The sequence below is a fragment of the Leptidea sinapis genome, chromosome 6 (assembly GCF_905404315.1).
Source record: "Leptidea sinapis chromosome 6, ilLepSina1.1, whole genome shotgun sequence".
In the NCBI taxonomy this organism is placed as follows: Eukaryota; Metazoa; Arthropoda; class Insecta; order Lepidoptera; family Pieridae; genus Leptidea; species Leptidea sinapis.
Genome location: NC_066270.1, coordinates 9,442,060 through 9,469,293, shown reverse-complemented (window position 1 = coordinate 9,469,293; position 27,234 = coordinate 9,442,060). Strand labels below are relative to the sequence as shown.

At 36.9% G+C, this 27,234-nt stretch overlaps 2 protein-coding genes across 3 annotated transcripts in view; one reads left to right on the top strand and one right to left on the bottom strand.

The window, feature by feature from the left end:
• The first annotated feature begins 875 nt into the window (after window positions 1–875).
• LOC126965143 (uncharacterized) lies at window positions 876–20,344 on the top strand. The gene is made up of 3 exons (XM_050808610.1): window positions 876–1,053; window positions 7,881–8,057; window positions 19,876–20,344. The coding sequence occupies exons 2-3, from the start codon at window positions 7,884–7,886 to the stop codon at window positions 20,041–20,043; spliced, it is 342 nt and encodes a 113-aa protein (XP_050664567.1). The 5' UTR covers window positions 876–1,053; window positions 7,881–7,883; the 3' UTR covers window positions 20,044–20,344.
• A 90-nt stretch (window positions 20,345–20,434) lies between these two features.
• Window positions 20,435–27,234, bottom strand: part of LOC126964954 (nipped-B-like protein B) — a 31,945-nt gene continuing 25,145 nt past the window's right edge. For both annotated transcript variants that reach the window (XM_050808307.1, XM_050808308.1), the window contains exons 22-26: window positions 27,101–27,224; window positions 26,358–26,504; window positions 24,995–25,188; window positions 23,422–23,596; window positions 20,435–20,990 (exon numbers count right to left, since the gene is read on the bottom strand). In XM_050808307.1, the coding sequence (XP_050664264.1) occupies window positions 20,844–20,990; window positions 23,422–23,596; window positions 24,995–25,188; window positions 26,358–26,504; window positions 27,101–27,224 (787 nt within the window). In that variant the 3' untranslated portion in view covers window positions 20,435–20,843. The remainder of the gene's footprint in view (window positions 20,991–23,421; window positions 23,597–24,994; window positions 25,189–26,357; window positions 26,505–27,100; window positions 27,225–27,234) is intronic.

The window sequence follows — 27,234 nt, the reverse complement described above, 5'->3', positions numbered from 1 at the left end:
CAGCACATAAGAGTATCCGACATTGACGGTGAGTGTATTTCAAATCTAGAAAAAGCTTTATAGTATTTTTTATCGAATTAGGCTCTGGCTGAAGTTAATTTGTAGACCTAGTCCAATATTATTGTTTAAATATTTACTAACGAGGTAACCTGAGCAAGTCAGCTGAGCTTACAACAATTCACATAACAAGCAAAAGTGCCCGTTCTTATTTATAGCTATGACGATGAACAGCGTGTTCGCCTCGTGAACAAGTGGTCGCGAGTTCGATGCCCGCCTGTGCTATAATTCCTTTCCCCACGCCTCAATTATTGTTATATTATTAGAGCCAATTCAAGGCTTATTGATTCGCCCTTTGCTATTTGTGAAACTACTCATTAATCAAAGTAAAAAAAGGGTAGGTTCCACTGTATTGTTGTACCATCACCGGACTCTATACATACACAGCATTCATTTATTTTTTGTTAAGTAATAAAGTTTTAGGGTAACGCAGGTACGCAAAGAGTAAGTAACCAATGGGTGTCCTATCATTTTAGTAAATACCGTTTGCTGTAAAATCACTCCTCTTTCTCGTATTTACGAATTTCATTGTCATTATCTTGTATGATGTTACGAAATAACTCGTGTGGGGAAGGACTGGCCGGTTTTCATCGATTCATTCACGAAATAGCCAAGTATTTCAAAATATCAATCTTATATTTCAATATTCAATCACATTTCTCCAACGACATCATAACAAAGACGAACTTGTTGGCATAACATTCGGTCAGCGTCCCAAATGTGATAGTGTTGCTGCGCTCTTATTTTTATTGGTGTCTGTCCAAAAAAAGTGACGTCATAAATTCACAATGGCGTGGCTCGCCGGCAGATCGGAGGCTCTCGGTCCTCGGGAAGAAAGTAATTAATTTCAGTTGTATTTTGCACATGCATTGGATCGCTCTTGTGAATACTCCCAATCTCTCCGTAACTAAAAATAGAACCTTCTCATTAGAAATCGGATTGCGCAGTTTTGATATTGAGAAGAAATACTTTGTTTAACTTTGATTGAAATAATCTGTAAGTACAATTTATGTGTTAGTAAGCATGGTGATAGACAAAGAAATTAACTCTACAATTTTTTACAAATCGATAAACAGCTTGAAAGATTTCTATTTCTGTTGGTTATATTGTGTCGAAAAGGTTTTCTGGTTTTCCCGTTATGTATAAAAATGTCGAAAAAAATAATATTTTTAAAAGATATCTATTTTTTTGTATGTTTTATTATGCAGTTACCTATAGAGCCAGTTATTTGGATACTCTACCTCACTGCATCGATATAGTGTTTTCTTTGTCTTTAAGTAGAATGTAGATCATATAATTTGGGGAGTAGGTAGATATATAATAAATAGATTTGACTATACTTACCTACATTTAAATATATTTATTGTGAATAAACGATAGTTTTAAAAAATAATACCTTCATACAGGTAGGTACTAATCTAATATATAAAATTCTCATGTCGCGGTGTTTGTAGTAAAACGGCTTGACCGATTCTCATGAAATTTTGAGTGCATATTGGGTAGGTCCGAGAATCGGACAACATCTATTTTTCATCCCCCTAAATGTTAAGGGTGGTCCACGCCAATTTTTTTTTAATTTATTGACATTTTTTTTAAATTTAGCATTAAAAAACACATACAACTTCAAATTTTCACCCATCTACAATCAACAGTTACTTTTGTATCGCGATTTTAATATCGGCAATACAACGTTTGCTGGGTCAGCTAGTAATAATATAAAAACTCGATAAACTTAATTGATTACCCTATTTCACAAGTGGAAAAGCCTTACCAGTTTTAGCTTAGGTTCGAGTTTAAGTAGGTTTATGATTTTACGAAATTAAACTGAATGTGCTGTTTATAATTCGAGCTGAAGTGAGACCTAATAAATAGGTACGGATTTTCAGCGCTCAGTTGAGTATCGTCTCCGTCTTTCTTTATCTAAAGTCTAATCTCCCGCATTACAAAAAAAATGTGGCAATTAAATTGAAACTTAGTTTTTTTTTTAATTTTGTGTTGTAATAGTTTTTACAAATTTAAATTTTGGTAAACATTAATGTTTACCAAAATTTATAGACGTTGCGGGGTACGAACGTGCGCCTCTCAGGATATGCATGTTTACAAACTAAACCAGGAAATGGATTTTAATAAATATTTTTTGCCCACCTTAACAAACACATAAAAATATATGAAAATTCATCACTACATTTTTATACATATGATTAACTAGCTGACCCGACCGACGTTGTTATGTTCACAATAAAAAAAATCCCTTGCGGGTGGAAATTCATAAAATACTAAGTTGAACTCGGCGAAAGGAATAATCCTACCAAATTTCAAGTCTCCACGCCTTATGGTTCCAGGGATTTCGTGATGAGTCAATATAAGGTGGAATCTCTTATCTATCTATATAGATATATAGAAATACCAAGATTTATGTAGATAGAAATACCAAGATTTATCTACATAAATCTTGGTATTTCTGATAAACTCGGTCTAGTCTATTTGTGGCGCCATATACAGGGTTATAATCCATAATACCTTTTTGGTATTTAAATTATTATTTAGTAAAAATAAGATATATATTTTATTAATCCCAGAATTAAAGTCACATAAAATATAAATTGTTGAGATGGTTCGGAGGGGTGAAAGAATTTATAAACAAAGTTGCTAATATATCAAATCAAAATCACTTTATTCATGTAGGTCACGGAAATGACACTTATGAATGACAAAAAACATATTTTTCTTATTGAATCTACCGCTACTTCGTAAAGGGTTGAGCTATGGATAGAGTTGTTAGAGAAAGTCTATTTAGCCGATTAATAAAGCCTCGTCGTATTTTGCTCAATAAGATAGTGTTTTTATAAAATATAAAGATGTAAGTATAATATAAAGATCTAGAATCATAACTCCCAATAATATATTATATAATATGCTAATGTTCGTACGTATGTCCACGGTTTTCTCTATCATCCGCAACTTTGATCAAATTCCCGTTGATGTGGCAAATACCCATCGGTCCCCTGGTGTGCATGAGTGAGTTTGGTCGGGATGGGTGGAAGTGGGTGGTGGTGGGGGGCAAAAATGTGAAATTACATCTGTCCTTCTCTAACTAATGTGGACTTCTGTAAAATTCTGAAAATCTCCGTAGTGACCTGGAATGTTCCAGAATGTGTGGAATCAATCAATCAATCTAGAAAGTTCTAAGGCTTTCTGGAAGGATCTAGATATTTCTAAAATGTATACAATTGATGCGAAACGTTCTGATAAAATTAATACGAAATGGTCTAGAAAATTCTAAAAATTTCTAAAATGATCTAGAAAGTTTAAAAATTTTCTAAAATGATATGGGAAATTCCAAAATTGCAATTGAACTGCATTCGATGCTGAATTTATTCTAGATGGTTTATGGCTACTTATTTTCCGAATTCCAACGTTCCTTTATTAATTAATTTCCTTTAAAATTCGCCCGGCGAAGCGGGCGGGAAATTTCTCTTTGATCGGATATCTCGTGTAGTTGTAAAATTTCGTCATAATCTCATATATCTAATTAAAGCCAAGCCTTAAAGTAGATTTCCAAAAGGCAGATTTCCGCCAACGACACACGTTAGGTAGTTTACTAACACTGCATAAATTCATTTTAAATTTTATAGCAATAACAGGAAATGCCATGTGCTTTTCAAACTGTTATGTTAAAGCTATTAACAAATATTGCTTGTCATTATCCGTGTCGGTGCATGCGTCATAGAAAACTTAGATCATAAATTCATAACCAAACTCAATACCTACGCGTCGACATGAAAACATTTCATTATCAGAACAAAGTGTTAAAGTAGGTAAGTACCTATACCTATCTGTAAACAATATAGAAGCAATTTAAACCTTGACGACCGCACTTGATACCTACAGGTCCATCACTAATGAATAAATTAATATATTATTTAATCGTACCTAGTAGTAGGTTTAGAAAAGTTTTGCGAAATAGTTTTTGTGTAGGTTGCATGGCGGATTATAACTATTTTAAGAAATATGATTATTTAAAAATAAAAAGTGATCATTACAATTTCAAATATACATCCACATTTTTTGGCAGCTAAACTAAATTTGTAATCCTAGGACTTGCGTCGGAAAAATTATCGTGCGAAATTTTTTTTACAATACAATTGCAGCCTAAAACCGTAAGAGTTGTCTGATCGACTTCAAATAGCAATTATGGATGAAGAACCTTCTTTGGCAACCATCTAACGTTGACTTGAAAGGATTCAATCGCGATTTACTGAGTAACGAGTCCTACGATGGCTGGTGTCAAGGATAACGTGCTGGCAATTGCATATGGAGAGATTCAGCATAGACTTTAGATTGGTTCGGAACGTGATCACAATATTCTACCCAAAAACATTTGCGTGAGGAGGAAACTTTCGCACTGAGTGAAGCACATCCTTACAGAAGCTTGGAGTAGGCCTGTTTGGAATGGTGATAAGGCATATGATAATTAAATTTGAAGCAGGCTCGTCTTTCGGCGCTTTTTTGTCATTGTGACAGGTTATGAATACTAAATCTATAAATACGATCCAGTAAGAAAAATTTAGTCGAAAGTTTTTTTTGTTTCGAAAGCACTCAACGCCTGTCTACTATTACTACAACAGCGATCGATAAAGCCGTGTGTGTAGTTAGCAGTGCTTTGGAAATTCGTTCAGACACATAAAACATTGCAGATAGTTTAAACGCGTGTAATTGTAACAGGATTTTGTGTATTAGATTTTTGCGTAAAAGTAGGTAACGTTTTTTTTTTATTACGTTTTTTATTAACGTTTCGTTCAGTGGTGTCCTTTCCGGAAGAGTTCACCGACTATGGTGGACTCTCCCGGAAAGGTAACGAAACATTAAGTAAAATAAATAATAATAAAATTTATGTTTAACGCAAAACCTAATGTGATAGATAATACAGTTACAATTATACGCTTTTAAATCCTTGAAATAGTAGTTATTTTGTTTAAATTAATGCATAACCTTGGATAGAATCTGGTCGAGAGTTCTTTGTAAATATTAAATAAGTAGCAGAAGGTATTTCATCCATATAAATTGGTTTTTAAGTTTCTCTTAACATTCTGAGAGTCCCATCTAAAATAATTATTAGGTATTTACACAGCCGTCTTTCTTTCACTGTTATGCTAGACTTCGTTGCAACTTGCAGTGTATGAGAGTGCAGTTATGTTTTTAATAGAAATCTAAATCTAAAAATATCCTAATTTAAGGAATCGGTGGACAATTTTGAATAACTGGTTCATTTTGTATCAAGACTGATAGATTTATCACGTGACTTATGCGAAAATATTTTATTATATCATAATGTTTCGGTTCTTGTTTCATGTAGATACCTTTGCTGATTTGTGAAACACCAAAATAGAACAAATGTCAACATTAAAGTCCGTTCGATTGCCTGCCGATGTCGAAAAATGATTTCTTGTATCTGTGCCAACTCTTCGATTCAATAAAATTGCGTAGTTAGTTGTTTGTAACTGGCAGCATGGCCTTGTTTATTTTTAAAACTACATACCTTTGTACTGAAATTTCATTATAAAGCCTATCTATTTAAGTTGAGCGCCCTGCCGTAAGCACATTCTTGTGAACAATAACGTTGCGAAGTTTATAAGGGTCTGTCGCAACAATTTGCATTGATATGAAGTTTTATGTTATAAGAAGCGGTTCGAATAGAAGGGCGCCGTAGCTAGTGAAATTACTGATCTAATGAGACAAACACTTTTTGTCTTTGCGACACGGCTTAGAAATTTGGGTTTTTACTGCACGCGTTGTACTTGGCAGGGCGTATCACTTACTATAGGTCGTCTCATGACTTCATAAAAAAGTACACCTACACAGAACCTTTGAGCAATTTATAAGAAAAATATAAACAATTTGTTAGTTTTTTTTAAATTGATAACCCTCACTTCTGGTATTAATTACACAAAATACGACCCATATAGCCCAGTGGTTAGCGACCCTGCCTACTGAGCTAGATGTCCTGGTGTCGAATCCCGGTAGGTGCAATCATTTATAAATGATGAATATGAATGTTTTTTTCGAGTCATGGATGTTTATTTGTATTTATGTATGTTTAAGTAAGTAAATTGTATTAAAAATATTGTTGTCTTGCACCCATAGTACAGATTATGCCTAGTTTGGGGCAAGATAATTTGTGTGTGTCAATATTATCTATATATATAAAAATGAATTGCTGTTCGTTAGTCCCGCTAAAACTCGAGAACGGCTGGACTGATTTGGCCAATTTAGGTCTTGAATTATTTGTGGAAGTCCAGGGAAGGTTTAAAAGGTGAATAAATATGAAAATGCTGCTAAATTAAATGAACACAACAAATTTGTTTTTCCTTTGATGTGTCCATACATAATTTCTATGAGAGAATTTACTGACACACGGTTTGACAGTTCTGTTGTGAAACAATTTCATTACAACAACAGGGAGCATATTTTACGAAATAATTCTTGATGTTATGAAATATTATTGACAAATTCATAAAAAAACAGTATTTTATTTATTATATACAGAACAACGTCTGTCGGGTCAACTAGTTATTATTATAATTAAATTTGAAAACAAAATTTTTTAACGATGCAAGACCTATCGCGTTCCGGCTGAGCGCTCTTCCACTGAGCCAACCGTTCGATTTATCACTTTAAAAACAAAAAAAAATTGTTATGGCTAGATTATGGGTACCACAACAGCGCATATTTCTGCCGTGAAGCAGTAATGTGTAAACATTATAGTGTTTCGGTCTGAAGGGCGCCGTACCTAGTGAAATTACTGGGCAAAGGAGACTTGACATCTTATGTCTCAAGGTGACGAGCGCAATTGTATTGCCGCTCAGAATTTTTGTGTTTCTAAAGAATCCTTAGGGGCACTGCATTATTACGGGCAGGGCGTATCAACTACCATCAACTGAGCGTCCTGCTCGTCTAGTCCCTTATTTTCATAAAAAAATGTACCGAGAATGCTGCTAATTATTATGTTTGTTATGAGAGAGTAGGACAAACGAGTGTAGGTACACAGTACGGGTCTCCTGCAACACCAGAAAAAAGTACCGGGAAAACAGCACTGTAGACGAACGCCACACATCCAGATGGTGGGGATGATATCCTAATTTGTGTAGTATATAATCCTTATTGTACCTAGTCGGTATATCTTTACGAGGGCCAACTTGATGTCATTAATGCATTATTTGGGGCACGTTACTTTTTCGAAGGGAATAACTAGTCAATGACAACTTAAGATAGTTAATAAAATAGTTAGTTTCACATAGTTCGACGGATAGATGGCCGTTGGGGCAGTGAAATCCTCAAAGCAACCACGTACCGGAAGATGTAGTGTTGTTAGGCCCCCCACAAGATGGACCGACGATCTGGGCAAGATCGCCGGAATACGTTCAATGAGGGCAGCGGAGGACCGATCGTCGTGGAAATCTTTGGGGGAGGCCTTTGTCCAGCAGTGGACGTCTTCCGGCTGATGATGATGATCATGTTAAAACAGCATACTTAGCTGACGGTAGTAGCTCAATTTATACGAAACAAATTTATATAAATTGAGTACCCTACGCCCGCTTAATTATTTGTATTGCGAATATATTGATATTTCTAATTAAAAAAAATGTAGGTAGTTAGGTACCGGATAAGTATTAAAACCTTCTCCGAAACACGCTTGCACACACTTTTATTTCAAGTAGTAATTAATTATTGTTCAGTTCGCTTCAGTAGGTAGTTTTCGCGGTATAACCGAACGAAAAACCGGCTCTTCATTTGTTAGTATTATTACTTTTTTTTAAACACAGGCAATGAGTGCTGAAGGTATCACCTATTATGACGAAGAAGACTATGTGGACGTGCGATCATTGCCGTTACGGCCACCGCAGAAACAGCTTCCTGCAGAGAAAGCATCGCGGCGGGTGTGGCATCCGGTGATGTGGGACGACGGACAGACAGAACAGCACACGGATAGTAAGCAAGAGGTAACGAGATCGAAATAGTGTCCTATTTGTGTAAAAGTGTGTCAATATTATTATTATGATATATTGCTATGGGGCAATGGTGCCGGAATCAATACCATCTTTGTGCTGCAAGTGCGCTATTCGCGCTTTTTATAACCTAGGTCTTAAAGAATCATTGAGAGCAAAATTTAAAGAAATAAACATCTTGACTGTTGCTTCTCAATATATTCTGTTAAAAAACGTTTGTGTGGTAAACGTTACTATAACATAAATGACTTTCTTAATGATGCCACAGATTGGGAATGGAGATTTTATAAAAAAATAAGCCTGCTGAGTTTGTTGCGCCCGTTCTTCTCGGGTCTGAGGCATTCTTTTTGGAATGGGTGATAGTTTTTGACTTTCAATAAGTGATGTCACATCCTATTTTGAATAAAAATATTTGAATTTGAATTTAAAGTAGGTATACATTGCGTATATTGAACACATGCATCACTCGAAGTCAGCTGTATGTGAACACATAATTCGTCCAAACCACTTACACATACATAGGTACGCTTCGACCAACCAAAAGTTTTGGCCAAAGAGAATAAATTTCTCACAAAAGTGATACGTGAAGCCATTGAAATTAAAAAAAAAACACCCGAATTTCAATAGAGAAGACGGGCTAAAATTAACTCATACCTGGGATCCATTTAATCTCTTAATTAAAACCCAAAACTACACAAACCAAAAAAGAAGAGGATACTGTCAATAAATTTTGACAAAAACCATCTGTCTACAGCAAATACCACCTCCAAGGCAACAAATGGCGCTAAACTTCATAATGACAATTATGACAAATACTATCTCGACTCTTGTCGATCGCAGTCCCCCTGATATCGTGCGCTGAAAAGGTCACGAAACGTCGTTTTAGTTAGAATAATAATAAAATGTAACTGTTACGCAAAAACTAATTTAAAAACACTGTTACAATTAATTTTTTCCTTACATTTATGTTCTTAACAGACATTGAGCCTTGCTTATCATTCAATCTAGATAAAAATTGTATGAAAAATTATTAGGTAACTGTACACCAACACTATTTAACATGACATAGTTTTGTAATTTTTGTAAATAATTTGTATTATGTTAAAAAATAATACAAATAAAAAATAAATTACAAAATGCTTCGAATTTTGAATTAAAAATATGGCGATCTTTTACGGGAAAGTCTTGGCTCGGTATACACTTAAGCAGAAATGGTGACAGTACTACCCCGGAAGAATCAGTTAGTTTTGCCAAGAAACAGAAACCGTGGAAGGAAGGTATAGTTGAAATTAACATTCTAGGTATCTATATATATATACGTGGAAATCTCTTATATATATAGCTTATATTATATATTAAGAAGAAATAGTATACGATCTTTTACGCGAAAGTCTTGGCTCGGTATACACTTAAGCAGAAATGGTGACAGTACTACCCCGGAAGAATCAGTTAGTTTTGCCAAGAAACAGAAACCGTGGAAGGAAGGTATAGTTGAAATTAACATTCTAGGTAGCTATATATATATATATATTAAGCTTAAGCAGAAATGGTGACAGTACTACCCCGGAAGAATCAATTAGTTTTGCCAAGAAACAGAAACCGTGGAAGGAAGGTATAGTTGAAATTAACATTCTAGGTATCTATATATGTATACGTGGAAATCTCTGATATGAACAGAACGTCTGTCGGGTCAGCTAGTCTTCTATATAGATTATAGGTAAATAAGTTTCTAAAGCAACCCAATCTAAATATATCTAACAGAGACATAACAACTTCGCAACTAAATCAAATGAGTCAATTGACCTCTCGTATCACATCTCGCTAGTTTTTCAAGAACATTCACAATAGAGTCACGTATCAAGGGTACGTTAGTGATTGCGGTTTAACGACTTATTTAAACTAATGTATTGTTATCATTTTATATAGTTCCAAACTTCTTTTTAAATGAAATATTAGTGGGACTTTGTTGACAAACTTATTACACACCACCAAAGAGGATGTAAATACTACGTAGTAAGAAGTGGGACTGCCTGAGTAAAAAATTTAAATTTAGTTTAGTATGAAACGTGCAGTAATTTGATATAGATTTTCACAGCATCATGACGTACAGTATTTTACTATGGGGTCATGCTGCTGACATTGATAGTGTTTGCTCTGCAAAAGAGAGCTGTTCGTGCTATATATCAGCTTGGTTATAGACAGTCTCTCAAACAAAAATTAAAAGAAATAAATATTATGACTGTTCATTGTCTGTACATTTATGAAAATTTAATATACGTTCACAAAAATCGTCACCTTTTTGCTCTTAATAGTGATTTTCATTATTATAACACTAGAAATAAGGGATTGCTTGTAACTAATTCTAGGAGGCTTCATAGAATACATAATAGCTTTAAGGGTAAATGTATACACTTCTATAATATAAAGTCCCAGCCACTGTTCAGGCATTATCTATAAATAAATTTAAATGTTTTATAAAAAAATGGCTCTGTCCTAAATACTATTACTCCACAGTTGAATATCAAAATGAACGGACAGCCTGGGACTAGATTTTGATTATTTTATAGCGATAGAAATGACTGTACAATATTACAGGGTGGCGCAATAGAACGTGCATATTTAAAATATTGATTAAAAAATAAATACAAAAGGTATAGTTAAAATAAAACTGAGGTATTATTAAGAAATAACTGAAGTTTATTTTTTAAAAATAACATTGTCTAAATGATGACCCTCTCTACGACGACACTCCTCTAATCGCAAACGGAAGTTATTGAAAACATTCTTCAGTATTGCTGGTGTAATTGCTGCCATTTCACCACGGATATTCTCCTTGAGCTGATCGATGTTTTTCGGATTATTGCTGTAGACTTTGTTCTTGAGGTATCCCCACAAAAAAATTCAGGAGGCGTCACGTCTGGACTACGTGGGGCCCATGGGATATCACCTCTTTTCGAAATCAGTCTACCAGGGAACTTCTGTTTCACAACCGCCATGGAGTCATTTGATGTGTGACAGGTAGCTCCGTCTTGTTGAAACCAAGTCCTAGAATTCACTATTCTTGAATTTTCAAGCTCTGGAGCCAAACAACCTTCCAACATCGCAACATAGCGTTCGGTATTAACAGTGACGTTTTGCCCCCGCGCATTTTCAAAGAAAAACGTTCCAATTATTCCTCTACCAGAGATTGCTGCCGATACTGTCACTTTAGGACTATACAGTGGTTTCTGGTGCTTGAGTTTGGGAATCTCACTGTTCCAGTAACGACAATTTTGACGATTTACGAACCCATTGATATGGAAGTCGGCCTCATCTGAGAAAAGGATATTGTCAAAATTGGAAAATCGATTAAGCATTTCATTAGCAAATGCGAGCCTTGCTCCGAAGTCAGACTCTTTCAATTCTTGTATTAACTGCCGCTTGTAAGGATGGAGTTTAAGATCCAAGTTTAAAATTCGTTGCAAACTTCGTCTCGATAAGTGTAAGACAGACGATCTCTTGCGAGTAGACATTTGTGGATCTCCTCGTACAGACTGCATAACTCTCTCAATATTGTCGTCGGTCCTAGATGTTCTTGGACGACCTTTTGCTTGTGGTTTAAACGTTGAACCAGTCTCTTCAAAACGCTGTACCCATATTTTAATTAAATTAGCACTCGGAGCTTCACTAATTTGCCGTAGTCCATATTCAGAACAATATAAACGCCTAGTAACAATGTATGAACGAGAGTTCTCGTAAAATGCGCGACGCTTCCCGTCGAAGTGACTCATAGTGACTAAAACTCCATGAGCCCGCCTACCCAACGATGCAGACTCCCCCCGCCCGCGCACTTTTTACCCCGCGAAAAAAGATGATGCAATATGCACGTTCTATTGCGCCACCCTGTATTTTTATTGAAAAGAGCGCAAAAAAAAGAATGCTGGGAGAGTTTGTTGCGCCGCTTTGTTTCCGAAGCGGTAGTAGTAGTAGTATCTAGTATATTAGAAATGACAACAAAAAGAATTCTAAAGGAATCAATTTTGAGAAAATAAATGCCTTTTTATGAAGTAGTAGTAATTACAGTATGGCGAGAGGCGACGAGATCCGGCTAAGTTTGAAAGCGAACAGTTGCTTTAAACGTAATGTATTTCGGCTATCTCCGTTTTTTTACAAGATTATAGCCGTCATCTGTCAATGTATAAATAACTGCACGTTACATACAATCGAGTGATTCGCTTTTTTCTAAGCGTCGCTATGCTGCACACCACAGTGGTTACTCAAATATTCAATTCAATTCATTCAGCTATTCAAATATTTTTAGTCAAAATAGGATTTAAAATCACTTATCAAACGTCAAAAACTGCCACGCATTCGAAGAAGTATGCCCCCGATATGAGAAGAACAGCAAGCTGCAAGAAACTCATCGGGCTTATTTTTTAATGAAATTTCGTCAATATACATATAATTAGGTAGATACAATTAAAGTAATCAATAGCCTGAGGGCGGTCGTTCTATTCCCAATCTGTGGTATCTATTAAGAAAGTCAGTAATGTTATACTATCCTTTACCACACAAACGCTTTTTAACAATTCTTTTTAATTTCGTAACACATTATCCCCCTTATTCATAATAGTCTGCTTACTTAAAGTATTGCTAATTCTCACTGTCTTCTTCTATTGACGTAAGTCAGAATGAGAAAAAACACTCCTAAGCGGCTGTTTAAAGTTAGCGGACCATTATGAATAAGGGGGTAATTGTTTTATACATTATCTGGGATCTACACTGGCCTGCAAAAGTATCACACTTTTCAAATTAATTTTTTTTCTTAACTAGAGTAGGTAGAGATTTAAGATTAAAAACGTTTTGTTGCAAATTTGATAGGCCTTAATTCTTAGAAACTAAAATTATATATTAGTAACATTTTTAACTTAAAAAAGATAAAACAGTGAAAATAGACATTTTTAGTATAGTGTAAAAATAATCAACTAAAATGTATTACATGTTATTTAATTTTTAATAACTGGTATTGCCTCCTCGAGCACTGATTGACAGCTTCGAGCTAGTTTGGCATACTGAACACTAGGTTTCGGAGCCGATGTTGGGGAATATTCTCCCATTCTTCTACCAGGGCCTGCTTTAGTGCCTTGAGGGTAGTAGGTGGTGGTCTGCGATTTCTGACTAGCCTCCCAAACTCATCCCAGGCGTGTTCAATCGGGTTGAGATCAGGACTTCTTGATGGCCAAGCCATCACGCTGATACCGACCTCCTGAATATACTCTTGTACGATATGAGCCGTGTGTGGCCGGGTATTATCATGCATCAGCATCGATCCATCACCCATATTTGCTAAATACGGCCCTGCATACTCATTGAGAATCTCTTGAGCATATCTTTGCCCAGTGAGGGTGCCATTTTCTATAGCTACAAGCTCTGTGCGACCTTCTGAAGATATGCCAGCCCATACATGTACACTGCCTCCACCGTATTGGACTCTTTCTGAGATGTAGGCTTGAAGGTTTCGCTCACTAGGTCGCCTGTAAACACTTCGCCTTCCATCAGAAGTGTAAAGGGAGAATCGAGACTCATCTGCAAACAAAATTCTTGACCATTCTTCTTCATCCCACTGCATGTGTTCACGGGCGTATCGCAGTCTCGCTACTCGATGCTGTCTCTCGAGTTTTGGGCCACTCGCTGGTCTTCGGGGTTTCAAATTTGCTTCAGCAAGTCTTCTTCTCACTGTACTGTCACTAATGTAGTCCCTCCGGGTCTGAAGTAGCTGTTGCTGGACTTCAACTGCATTTTGGTGGCGATTTCTTAACACAGTGGAAATAATATAACGATCTTCTCGGGTACTGGTACACCTGGGTCTGCCATTACAAGGTCTCCTCAGATGTCCAGTCTCTTCGTACCTTCGCTTTACCTTCTGGACCGTTCGTACCGTCACACCCACCATTCTTGCAGTGCGACGCATACTGATGCCTAGTTCCAGAAAAGCCATGATCCTAGCATATTCTTCAACTGAAAGAGGCATGATAAATAAATGTTATGTGCTTTTTAGCATAAATTTTTAAAACAAGACCCATCGATCTTGAAAAAATGTGAATGGTAAAATTGTTATTCGGAAACGTCCACTTTGAAAAAGGAATGGTTTTGTTTTTGAGGTTATTTTTCAGCCAATTTTTAAAAGAAGGTTACCGACTATAAAGTTTTTATGTACAAAATTAAATTCTTCTTGGAGTCCTTTTTATTTCGAAAGTATATCTCGTGAACCTAAAACGTTATCCCAATTTTAAAAGTGTGATACTTACTTTTGAAGGCCAGTGTATAACGGTTTGCGTACAATCAATGTGTTATTGTAATTTATATCTTTACTTCTATATAAAACAAAGTCCCCAGCCGAGTCTGTGTGTCTATCTGTTCGCGATAAACTCAAAAACTACTGAACTGATTTATATACAGTTTTCACTAAACGAAGCTAATTGATTGATGTAGGTACATATTTTTAAATACCACACTTAAATGAACAAAAATAATTTAATATCTAATACTACAAACAATCAAGTAGTGTGATCATACAAGCGTATTTATATATATATATATATAAATACGCTTATATATGTATAAGTTATATATATATATATCTAATATATAAAATTCTCCGTTTGACCGATTCTCATGAAATTTTGAGTGCATATTGGGTAGGTCTGAGAATCGGACATGTATTTTTCAACCCCCTAAATGTTAAGGGTGGTCTAAACGCCAAATTTTTTTTTGACATTTTTTTTTAATTGTTTGATTATTAGTCAGCATTAAAAAATACATACATCTTCAAATTTTTACCCATCTACGATCAACAGTTACTTTTGTATCGCGATTTTAATATCGGCAATACAACGTTTGCTGGATCAGCTCGTATATATATATATATATATATATATATCTTCCGTGCGGTCGCCAGTAATTTATATGATGGATGTTGATGCCGCGGATGGTAGGTATCACGCGCGAATATTTCGGTGTTCGGGTAAACGTGTACCAAACGAAATAGAACTAGGGCGAATGTGGCGCGACAAGTGAGAGGGACAATGCTGCCTAGGTCCTAAAGAATCACTGAGAGCAAAATTTATAAAAATAAACATCTTGACTGTTGCCTCTCAATATATTCTTGATAATGTGCACGTATTGTAAGTGAATTTGCTAGAAATTGTCATAACCATAATGTTAGCACCAGGAAAAAACATAAACTTATAATGCCTACTACTCGGTTAAGTCTTTTGTGGGGCGTTGTATATGCTTTTACAACAACATCCCAGATAGTGTTCAAAACAAATGTATTACGAAATTCAAAAGAATTGTTAAAAAACGTTTGTGTGGTAAAGGTTATTATAACATAAATGACTTTGATAATGATACCACTGATTTGCTATAGAGCGACCGCCTACAAGCTATTAAATAATTAATCTAATTGTACAATTTCACATTGTAACCATATTTTTATAAAAAAAGAAGCCCTCTGTGTTTGTTGCGCCCGTTCTTCTCAGGTCTGTGGAATGGGTGGTAGTTTTTGACTTCCAATAGTGAATCGTCTGATAGTGATAATTTGAATCGAAGCAGAATGGACTTAGCAGCTGCTAGTCCAGATTTACCAAAACCTTCATTGGGCAAGCCTACAGCTAAACGCGTAGAAAAGAAAAAGCCCAAGAAAACAAGCAAAGTTGAGAAACGCAGAAGACCAATAAGTCGGCGTCAAGTTATAAGAAGGGCGCCGAGGCGAAAGTCCAGAGCGAGAATGAATAGAAAAAGAGAGAGAGACCTTTCTGCGTCGACCATTTACTCCAGGCTGACGTCAAGTGGCATCCTTACCCCTGGATGTGAGCGTTGTGGCTACCGCTGCTGCCGAAGAAGGTAGCTTGTAAAAGTATTTGTGATGTCTAATAAATAATATTCATTTAAATAAGCGATTTTATATCCTATTTTGAATAAAATTATTTGAATTTGATAAAGAGAAGGGACGCCATTAACTCATTCGCCGTTGTTCTTTGCATGTGCACAAGTCCTTACCTGGAAGGCGTAGTCCCGAGTCATGGACATTCGTTAGCGTTTGCCCAAGCGATTCCTAAAAAAGGGTTCGGATTCGGCTACCTATGTAGCTACGTCAGTAGACATAGTGCTATAAACTATCTGCTCTCAAAGATAATTAAAGAGCAACACGAACTGCAAGATCTTGATATAGCCTTGAGGATATCCAGTTGATCAATGACCGGTAGATACTAACAGCTTTCACCATGATCATTCAACTGGCGATCTTCTAGTAAACAAAACGTATAGTTTGCCACCGACCTTCGAAAACACGGTCTAAATAAAACGAAATCCGTTGACTCTTGAAACTTTAATCAAATGGGCTTCCCGAGAAACGGAACACTAGCTTCTTCACTAGGTGCAGATTATATTTCCTTATCAACTGCTTGTTGCTTGAGCCCTAAGGTCGGGAACATTGGTGTTTCCCAAGGCTCTAAGCTATCTAACACTGTTTCTTCTAAATATATTAAGATATTTTTGATGCCTGCAACTACTGGAGTTGCCGAATACATCGTTACTCTCAGACACTCTTGAGAAATCGTCGAAAACTGCTGGAAGAAACTTGTAAATTCTTCTATCGAGGCTTAGATTTGCATTATAAATTTCATTTGTTATACTTATATGGGACATTCCACATGAAACGGACAGGTAAAAATTGATGTTGATGATTTAGGTTATATTCGACTATGAAATACCTATATTTCCCAGACCCAGATTTCTTCTTCAAACCCTAATCGCAGACTTGTAAGTTAGCCAAAATTTCAGTGTCTGTCAAGTTACTAACTATACAATATAGAAGGTACCGCAAAAATATTGTGTATCTATACATAATAATATATATTATAGTCGCATATAACTAAAATCAGAAACATCAACATTTTTTGCCTATCCGCTTCACTACAAGCTCTGAGTAATTCACGTGATTTCGAGTTATGATGGTCACCAAGGTAAACCCTAATTAGCTTTGAAGGTACTGGGTATCTGGGTAGATATGGTTTTTTCATGACACCATATTATATGAATATTATTAAATTACTTATTACACTTTATACAGACTTTCTTCAGTTATGTGGGTTTTCTATGAGCTCCCGTTACAGTGGCACTATTGCAAGACGTGCTGTATTTTAATAATAATATAATAATGTTTTATTTTCAGGTTACAGGGCCCATATTTTTACATATACAGTATGGATTGCATATATATGAAATAAATGAAAATACAAGTCATACTGTTCCACAGAACAATAGTAAAATTAATTATTAAATTAAAATCCATAAATTATTTAAGTGAAATAATCAAAGAAGATAAATATCAAAATTGAATTAGAAAGAAAACAGTCTGTTTAGACAACGAACTTTGACCCCGAGGAGCGACAACGTAGCTCACGGCGGCAAATCGGCTGTTTCTAATCTTCTCGTAAACAAGCTCTTAGCAATTAGTGAAGAAATGAAAATTGATAAATTCAACCAAACACTTGAAACAATCGCGTGCTGCGTAAGGCACCCATTTGGAATCACGTACACTCCAGAGATCGGACACACATCACCGAAGCTCTCGGACAAAACTCAATCAACATACAATAAAAACATGGCGAAAAAATAAAGGCGTAAATAGTGCATACTCCACAATTCTAGTTTATCGATACTTTATTTACAATCACTTACCAACAACCTAAACTAGGCATTAAAAACTATTATTTTTGTGTTACTCGAATGTTTTAATATTTTTAACAATTAATAAATTTATGAATGGATAAGCTTTCTATAGTAGTAGCTTTGTAGAGTTTATTTTTGTAGGTTCAATACTTACGAAACCACTGTTTTTGAGTGATTTTCTGGGCAGCGAACAAGTTAGTACGATTTTTGATAGGTTGCTTTCAAATTACAAACAAGTACCTAATAAATTGTAATTGTTTAGTTCTTCCATATTCACAATCATTATCTCTAAACTACTTCATCTAATATATAAAATTCTCATGTCGCGGTGTTTGTAGTTAAACTCCTTCGAAATGGCTTGACCGATTCCCATGAAATTTTGAGTGCATATTGGTAGGTCTGAGAATCGGACAACATCTATTTTTCATCCACCTAAATGTTAAAGATGGTCACGCCAATATTTTTTTTAATTTGATTGATTATGAGTCAGCATTAAAAAATATATACATTTTCAAATTTTCCCCCGACTACTAACTAACTACGATCAACAGTTACTTTTGTATCGCAATTTTAATATCGGCAATACAATGTTTGCTGGCTCAGCTAGTAATTTATAAAAATAAACTTATGAAGTTGTTTAGATTTACTTATAATATAATACTTATGATGTAGTATTTTTACAATAATCATTACAGAACAATTTAAAATTAATCTCAAACAGCTTTTTGTTTATCGATTAAAACTCGCTTTATAGAAAGCTAATTATCGATAGAAGATGTCTTTACCCTACGCCGTACGAAGTTCGACCTTTGACCATTCGCTGTCCGTCAAAGAGAAACGGCACGTGTATTAATAGCCTAAACACATTGTCGAATTTGGTACGGCCGGACCATAGGACGGTCCGGTCGGCGTGGATGGACGCCTCGCACCAACGGGTCCGCCGTCGTACTCAGTACGGTCCCGACGGTAATAATAATAATTTTGTGCGATGGACGATGCGACATACCCTCGAATATAGAATATATATATATATCGAATCGACAACCTGTATAGCCGAGTGGTCAGCGATCCTACCTACTAAGCTAGAGGTCCCGGGTTCGAATCCCGGTAGGTTCAAGCATTTATATGATGAATATAGATGTTTGTTTCCGAGTCATGGATGTTTAAATGTATTTATGTATGTTTATATGAATATATGTATGTTTAAGTAAGTATATTGTATTAAATATATCATTGTCTTGTAACTATAAGCTATATATGCTATGCTGGGCAAGATAATTTGTGTAAGTGTGTCAACATTTTGTCAATATGGTCCGGTATCAGATCGCGTCCCTTGGTTCGGCCGGACCACATCCGACCATCTGTTTAGGCTATAAAATACACGTGTCAAGACACTGGCGGCTTTTCTTTGGTAGCGCTGCTATTCAAATTTTGGCAACATCACCTTATGATATTGAAATATTCAAGTTCATTGAATCACTGACCTATTGACCCAATTCTTACAGTACGTTCAAATTTGCCCAAAATGAAAAGTCTACTTTTTGACAAAATTAATAAACGGATTTTGTTAATTTTTGGTATATCGTTAGCAAATATGCTAACAAGTACGTACTTACATTTATTTCATATATGCTAGTTCCATACTGTATATGTTAAAGTATACAATAAAACAAGTTAAAAATAATAATAGTAGAGATAAGAATAATAATAATAAAATCTTATAAACTTTTATTTTCAAGTAAGATTGTTTTTTCTTTTTTTTGAATGAAAATAAGGGACGAGACGAGCAGGACGTTCAGCTGATGGTAATTGATACGCCCTATCCATTACATTGTAGTGCCGCTCAGGATTCTTGTAAAACCCAAAAATTCTGAGGACCACTACAATTGTTCTCGTATTGGTGCAGGTGGGATGAACACCTTACAAATGAGATGGTTAGGTCGTCCTTTACAGCAACCAAGATTGTATCGGTAATATGTCTTAACTTGTCTCTTCTAAGTTCACTGGAGCACATAGAAAGCCCACATCATGGATAAGTTCCCGTGAGTTAATATTTAATTGCACATTATTTTACATTTCAATCTTTGTTTAATTTCAGATCCAAACATCATCTAAAGAATATCCTCACAAGAAACAAATTCGCAACATAAAGAGACTCGTTGCCGAAGGGAAGGTCAAACCGACACAAGAGTCGCTAATATTTTTCCTTTGCAACAAATTTGCTATTTCTGAAGAGAGGCAAAGTAGAATGGCATCGAATCAGTGAGTCAAGAACCAAATCACACCATTTCACCATTTGGTGTATATCCCATGTGATTTAGTCGCATAATATAATGTGTAGAATATATTATCACGAGCCATGTCTTAGATAAGTTATATTTTTGTACTCTTTGTATGTTTTTTTGATATCATGTGATAAGCAAAATGTTCGTAAGTTGAAGTTTAGAAATATAATCCAAAAATATATGTGAAAAATTTCATTTTGCTCATCGGTAATGTAATAATAAAACATTGAGAATATGAGTTAAATTGTGAGAAGTTTTATTAAAAATATTATTATAAATTAATAGATCTTTTTATGTATCCATGTATATTTTCTAAATCAAAAGCATAAAAATTTAAAAACAACAGGGCATCGAATAATAAAATAAAATAAATAAAAATCTATCCGTGTAACTTTAATGCTTTCTTATTCATCGAAATGCAGCACGCATATTGCAGGATCCTCCCACGCTCAACATATATCATTTATATCTATATTACATACGACGATACGTATAAAAATTATGCACTCTTACACCGCGGCGGCGCGGCGGCACCGCGTCCACTCCGCGACGCACTGGCCACTCGCGCACAGACGAACCGAACGGAATACAAATTACACATTTACATTCGCCACAAAATATATCTACACACGAGACTTGAACGAAATCAAACATAACGCGAGATGAGGTCGGGTCGCGGATCACGCTCGAATAAATAAAATGAATATAAAAGATCGTCATTGGGGTCGCACTCAGTGTCCTGTCACAGTGTCAGCGCGGTGAGTCGCTCTCGCGCGGGGCGCTATGTGTCGGGCGGCGGCGCGGCGGGGGGCGGGGCCCCCTTCCCGCCCGGGGCCCCGCCCACTCCACTCGCGACACCGCTGCTACCCGCGGCCGTCTCCTCCTCTTCCTCTTCGTCTGGATCGAATTTCAGCATCAACTGCTTAAACTGCAAAACGAAAACCATCATTGAAATTAACATCTTGACTGTTGCTTCTCAATATATTCATGATAATGTAATGTATGTTCATAGGCACATGGGTGAAATTGCTAGAAACTGTCGTAACCATAATGTTAACACCAGGAACAGACATAAACTTATAATTCCTAATACTCGGCTAAGTCGAGTTAGTAAGTCTTTTGTGGGGCGATGTATATTCTTTTACAACAAGATCCCAGAAGATGTCCAAAACAAAAGAATTCTTAAATAACGTTTGTGTGGTAAAGGTTACTATAATATAAATGACTTTTTTAATGATACCACAGATTGGGAATGGAGTGACTGCTCTCAAGCTATTAAATAATAAGTTTAATTGTACAATATTACTTTGTAAACATATTTTTTTGATGAAAAAAAAGCGCGCTGAGGTTGTTACACCCGTTCTTCTCAGGTCTGAGGCATTCATTGGTGGTAGTTTTTTGACTTTCAATAAGTGATGTCGCATCCTATTTTGAATTTGAATCAATATCCATAATGTACGACCGTCGAACAAATAATAGAAACAACTCAGATTATAAGCCGAAAACAAAGGAGATCAACAATTCCTTGCGAGATAACAACAGCTGTTGTTCGACGTCTGCTGTCACCCTTAGCTGTCACGTGTGCAAAAATGCGTTCCGTGTCTCATACCAAATAAGTTAACTAGTAATTTTGCATAAATTCGTAGCATACAACTTAACAAAGGCTCCAAAGTATTCACACGAGATTTGTCTATTGGGCAGAGCCAACTGACGAGGCAAAAGACCGGCGACGGCAGGATCGTTTCGTCTAAGCCCGAACTTTTGAGGGAGGTCGAGAAGTTTTGGAGATTAACAATAGGGCGCCGGATGATGATGGAATTACAGCCGACCTTCTGAGAAGCTGGCGGTACTCTTGTGCTGAAAATCCTCCAGAAGCTATTCAATTCCGTCAGCCTCGAGGGCAAAACGCCATAAGCATGGCACAGGAAACGCTTTGGAAGAACTATAGGCCCATATAACTTCTGAGCCATATATATAAGCTGTTTTCTAGGTCTAGTCCCGGGCGCAGGTTCGACGACTCCCAGCCTCCCGAATTACGAAAACGATTTAGTACCATAGACCACATACATACGCTGCGGCAGGTTTTACAGAAAACGGAGGAGTATAACCAGCCACTATGCTTGGCGTTCGTGGACTATAAGAAAGCCTTTGATTCGATCGAGATCTGGGCGGTGCTTCAGTCACTTCAGAGGTACCACATTGATTATCGATATATCGAAACGACGAGTGTTTGTATGGTAACGCCACCATGTCAGTCCGTCTCCAGGATCTGTTCTCGAAGCCTATACGACTGCAGCGGGGAGTCAGACAAGGCGACGTTATATCGCCGAAGCTGTTCACCGCTGAATTGGAAGATGTCTTTAAGCTTCGGAACTGGAACGGGCTGTGCATCAATATATATATAGGGGAATACATCACTCACCTTCGATTCGCAGACGATATCGTAATCATGGCAGAGACCATGGAAGACTATGCTCGGAGTTTTTCGAGATCGAATCAGAAATGAGGAGATCCGTAGGAGAACTAAAGTCACTGACATAGCCCAAATGATTGCGAAACTGAAGTGGCAGTGGGCAGGGCACATAGCTCGGCGGACAGATGGCCGTTGGGGCGGTAAGATCCTCGAATGGCGACCACGTACTGGAAGGAGTAGTGTTGGTAGGTCCCTCCACAAGATGGACCGATGATCTGGTCAAGATCATTATTGTGTTTGGGTGTGAATCGCACTGTATGAAATTACTAGGCAAATGAGACTTAACATCCCCATCAACATGTCTCAAGGTGACGAGCGCAATTGTAGTGCCGGTCAGTATTGTTGGGTTTCTCAAGAATCCTGAGCATCACTACATTTGAATGGGCAAGGCGTATCAATTACCATTAGCTGAACGTCCTGCTCGTCTTTTCCCTTATTGTCTAAAAAACGTAAGTAAGTACGCTCTATAGATCACAGCCGGTCCTACATTGGAAGCAGAATTTCTCCCGACCAGACAGTCTGGGCAGGTCTGGTCGGGACTGAACAAAACAAACATTGACGCGCCGTGTCCCCTCCTACACTGGAGCCAGTGCTAGCTGTGGGGAGGAGGAACAAGTCTGAACTGGTCTGACAACAACCAAACAGGTTTGTTTTTCGTCTAATCCAGACTCCAGACAATATCAACACCTCTCCTCGTCAAGAGTTCACACAGTACTGACTCTGGATACTGACTGGTTTGTCCGCTCCTGTCTAGCTGCAGTGTAGGAGCGCCGAGTCTGGACTGGTCTGGTCTGGCCGGGTCGGGCCTGCTGGTCAGACCGACTCCGCTTCCAATGTAGGACCGGCGTTAGTCCGCTCGTTGTTTTCTATTATGATGATAGATTACCTCTAAATAATCTTCTACGAGTCTCCGCCGCCCCCGCTCGTCGAGGTCGTCGTCCACGTCTCCCTCCTTCAGCTGCGCGATGGTCGCCGCGGGCTCGAACACGGGCGCCAGTCGCCGCGACACCGCTTTCTCGTACACCTTCACGTTCTCCGACGGTGAATACTGATTTATTTTACTGCAACAACAAGTATTCAGATATTTCAAAATTATTTTAAATTTAAAAGATAATTTTACAATGGCTAATCCAATATTTTAAGTATCCGACTTCAGTGATGGTTTGGTGGGGTATCAACTATGAAGGAGTGACTGAGCCATACTTTTGTGAAAAGGGTATCAAAACATCTGCACAAGTGTATCAAGATACCATTCTTGAGAAGGCAGTGAAACCCCCTAACAACACCCTGTTCAATAACCAAGAATGGTCCGGGGCCGGATCATAAAACGCAGTCTTGGTTGGAAACGAACGTTTCAGATTTCATCAGAGCTGAAGACTGGTCGTTGTCTAGTCCCGAACTTAATCCGCTGAATTATGATTTATGGTCAGTTTTAGAGAGTATGGCTTGCTCTAAACGCTATGATAATTTGGAGTCCCTAAAACAATCCGTACGATTGGCAGTGAAGAATTTTCCCATGGAAATAGTGCGTGCTTCTATTGATAACTGGCCTCAATGTTTAAAGGACTATATTGCAGCCAATGGAGACCGCTTCGAATAAGCTTATTATAATATAAATTTTTCTATATTTATGTATTAAACTAACACACTGTAAAAAACAAGACTAGGTATAATGACGAGGAGCAGATGTCATTTGCATGCCTTTTTTGGCTAATGTGTTGATTCGTATTGTATATTTTGTTAACTTATATACACACTATGCAAATAAAGAATTATTATTATTAACGGACAGATAGCTGTTGGGACGTAGTGTTGGTACGCCCCCCCACAAGATGGACCGACGATCTGGTCAAGATCGCCGGAATAGGTTGGATGAGGGCAACGCAGGACCGATCGTCGTGGAAATCTTTGTGTGAGGCCTTTATCTAGTAGGGGACGCCTTCCGGCTGAAATGATGATGATGTCATCATTTTACCAGTGGGAGGTTCTTTTTGAACCGGATGCCGGCTAGATAATGGGTAACACAACGGCGCCTATTTCTGCCGTGAAGCAGTAGTGTGTAAGCATTACTGTGTTTTTGTCTGAAGGGCACCATAACTAGTCAAATTACTGGGCAAATGAGACTTAACATCTTATGTCTCAAGGTGACGCGCGCAGTTGTAGTGCGGCTCAGAACTTTTGGAGTTTTTCAAGAATCCTGAGCGGCACTGTATTGTATTACATATATTTTTTTTCTTTTTAGGGGAGAGGTGTAGTGTGTGTAACACCTTGATACTCATGTCTCCAACTAGTATAAAAGATCTGCATAGCATAATAAAGGAGTTTATTATCGCAGTCAGACCATTATCATTGCAATACCTGAACCTCCAACATCGCAATCAGCTGAACGTCCTGCTCGTCTCGTACCCTATTTTCATTAAAAAAAATCATCCCTATAAAGTAATATGGTGGGTACTGACGCGTCCGTGAGTCCGTAGAGCTGCTTCAGGTGCTGCTTGAGCACCAACAGCAGCAGACAGCCTCGCGCCTGGCGCATGGCGTCCCGCAGAGGCCGTGCATCTTCAGGCACGCGACACACCAGCGTCTCCGCTTCCTCTTCATCCTCTTCCTCCTCGAGAGGCTCTTTCTCCTCCACATCCGTTTTAATCAAACCCTATAACACAAAATTAAGAAATTAAAACTATCACAAAGATCATTTAAATATATTTAAAACTGAATTCTGTCTGTTTGTATTGTCAAAATAAAAGTTTTTTCTTATAACCATGATAACACGGTAAATATACTAGAAGATAATTATTTCTGGTTTTGTTAAATTTGTGTCTTTTTATATGTATGTTAGAAGTGTTGGTAACAAGATGAAGGCGACAATATGGTCAAGATCGCCAGAGTATATTGGATGAGGGCAGCACAGGACCGATCGCCATGGAGATCGTTGGGAGAGGCCTCTGTCCATGATATGTATGTTCCCAATAATATACCGGACGTACTTCCACTGGCAGACAAATTATATTAGGAGTTATTTAAGGTTCATTTTAGAACATATATAATGGGGTTTTGTGTACAATAACTATCTAATTATAGTATGATCCAATCATAATTATATATTTAACTAGCGGACCCGACAGACGTTGTTCTTAAAAAAAATAACTCTCGCCGATTTTCGCCGGAAATTCGGACCTCTACTCGACGAAAGGAATATTCCTACCAAATTTCAAGTCTCTACGCCTTATGGTTCCAGACATATCGTGATGAGTGACTATCGTACATAGTACGTAGAAATCTCTTATATATATAGATTGACCATGAGAAATGGATTTTCTAGATTCAGACTACAAACTTTCAAGAATTGGCCTTGAGATTTGTTAATGGTCATGGCGAATGCAAGACGGATCGGAAATTAAAGATTTGCGGGCTAACTCGACATGCAAAATGTTGATGAAGTAGTTGCTGCAGATCAGGAAGAATTGCTATTATCATTGCTGTATTGATCTTTTCGTTGTTCCTTTATGTTGCCCATGAAATATAATTGTTAAAATTTATGGTGCACACCATAAATTTTTTCGATATTTTATTACTTATTATCCTATTCCGGACTAAGAGAAACTCAAAAAATCAAACAACAGAAAAAATTGTCTAGCCGTTCTTAAGTTATAAACAGTGTAACTAACACGACTTTCTTTTATATATATAGATTATCGGTAAACTATATCAACGCAGCTATTTTTACTATACAAAGACCCCAACTACGCAATATTCTTAGAAAAAAGGATATATGAACACAAATAAGATATTCAATAAATCTTTTTATATATATACACTTACCTCACGAAATATTTGTAATAAATTGGACCCCGACGTAGAAATAATAATATCTATATGATGTATTATAAAAAGTGGCTCATCTTGTACTTGATATGGAAAATAACTGAGATTATCCGCAAGAAACATCATCTGATCCAATGGCGCCGTCTGAAAATATACACAAAATATTAAAAATCAATGATCTGAATTGCACCTTATTATATAGCCGCAAGAGTCCCTATTTCTTTACTTTATTTTGCTGAGTGCGCCTTCTGTACTTGTACTATTATAATTTATTCTTTGGTTCTACTACAATTTTTAAACAATTTTCAGTCTTTGCTGATAGCAAGATCCTCAAATTCCTATTTGATATACTTGATAGTTGGGTCTAATTGATTCCTTATATCATCAAAATAAACAATTTGATCTAATCTGGTATTTAAAGTAGATAAAGTCTGTATTTTACACTACATCATTCAGACAAATATTTGAATAGTTATGACGATGACGATAAACAACCGAGTACGCGATACTATGGTGCGGTCGGGCGGCGGGCAAACTACTGAATACATTTAATTCAAATTTATCAATTTTCACGTTTTGCTGCTTTAAAACCTCGCGCGGACGTCGCAGGCAGCAGCTAGTCTCTTAATTTATTATAAAAGCAAGGAATATGAGTAAACATAGTTATTCTATTTTATTTAACTTTTCTATAGTTAAGAAAATAACTATCAATGAAATAAAAAGACGTTAAAAGGACTTACAGAGGCGTCATCGAACTGTTTGAGCAGCGACAATACGAGGGCTCGTCGTTGGGGCCTCGTGTTCCTCAATAATGAATATAAAAAACCATTCAATGACGATGGTAATTCGTCTTGATCCTTTTTCCTGGTAAAAT

Coding starts and splice junctions, on each gene's coding strand:
- LOC126965143 (XM_050808610.1), top strand. CDS start 7,884: ATGAGTGCTGAAGGTATCACCTATTATGACGAAGAAGACTATGTGGAC. Junction 8,058..19,875: donor ACACGGATAGTAAGCAAGAG/GTAACGAGATCG, acceptor GTTTAATTTCAG/ATCCAAACATCATCTAAAGA.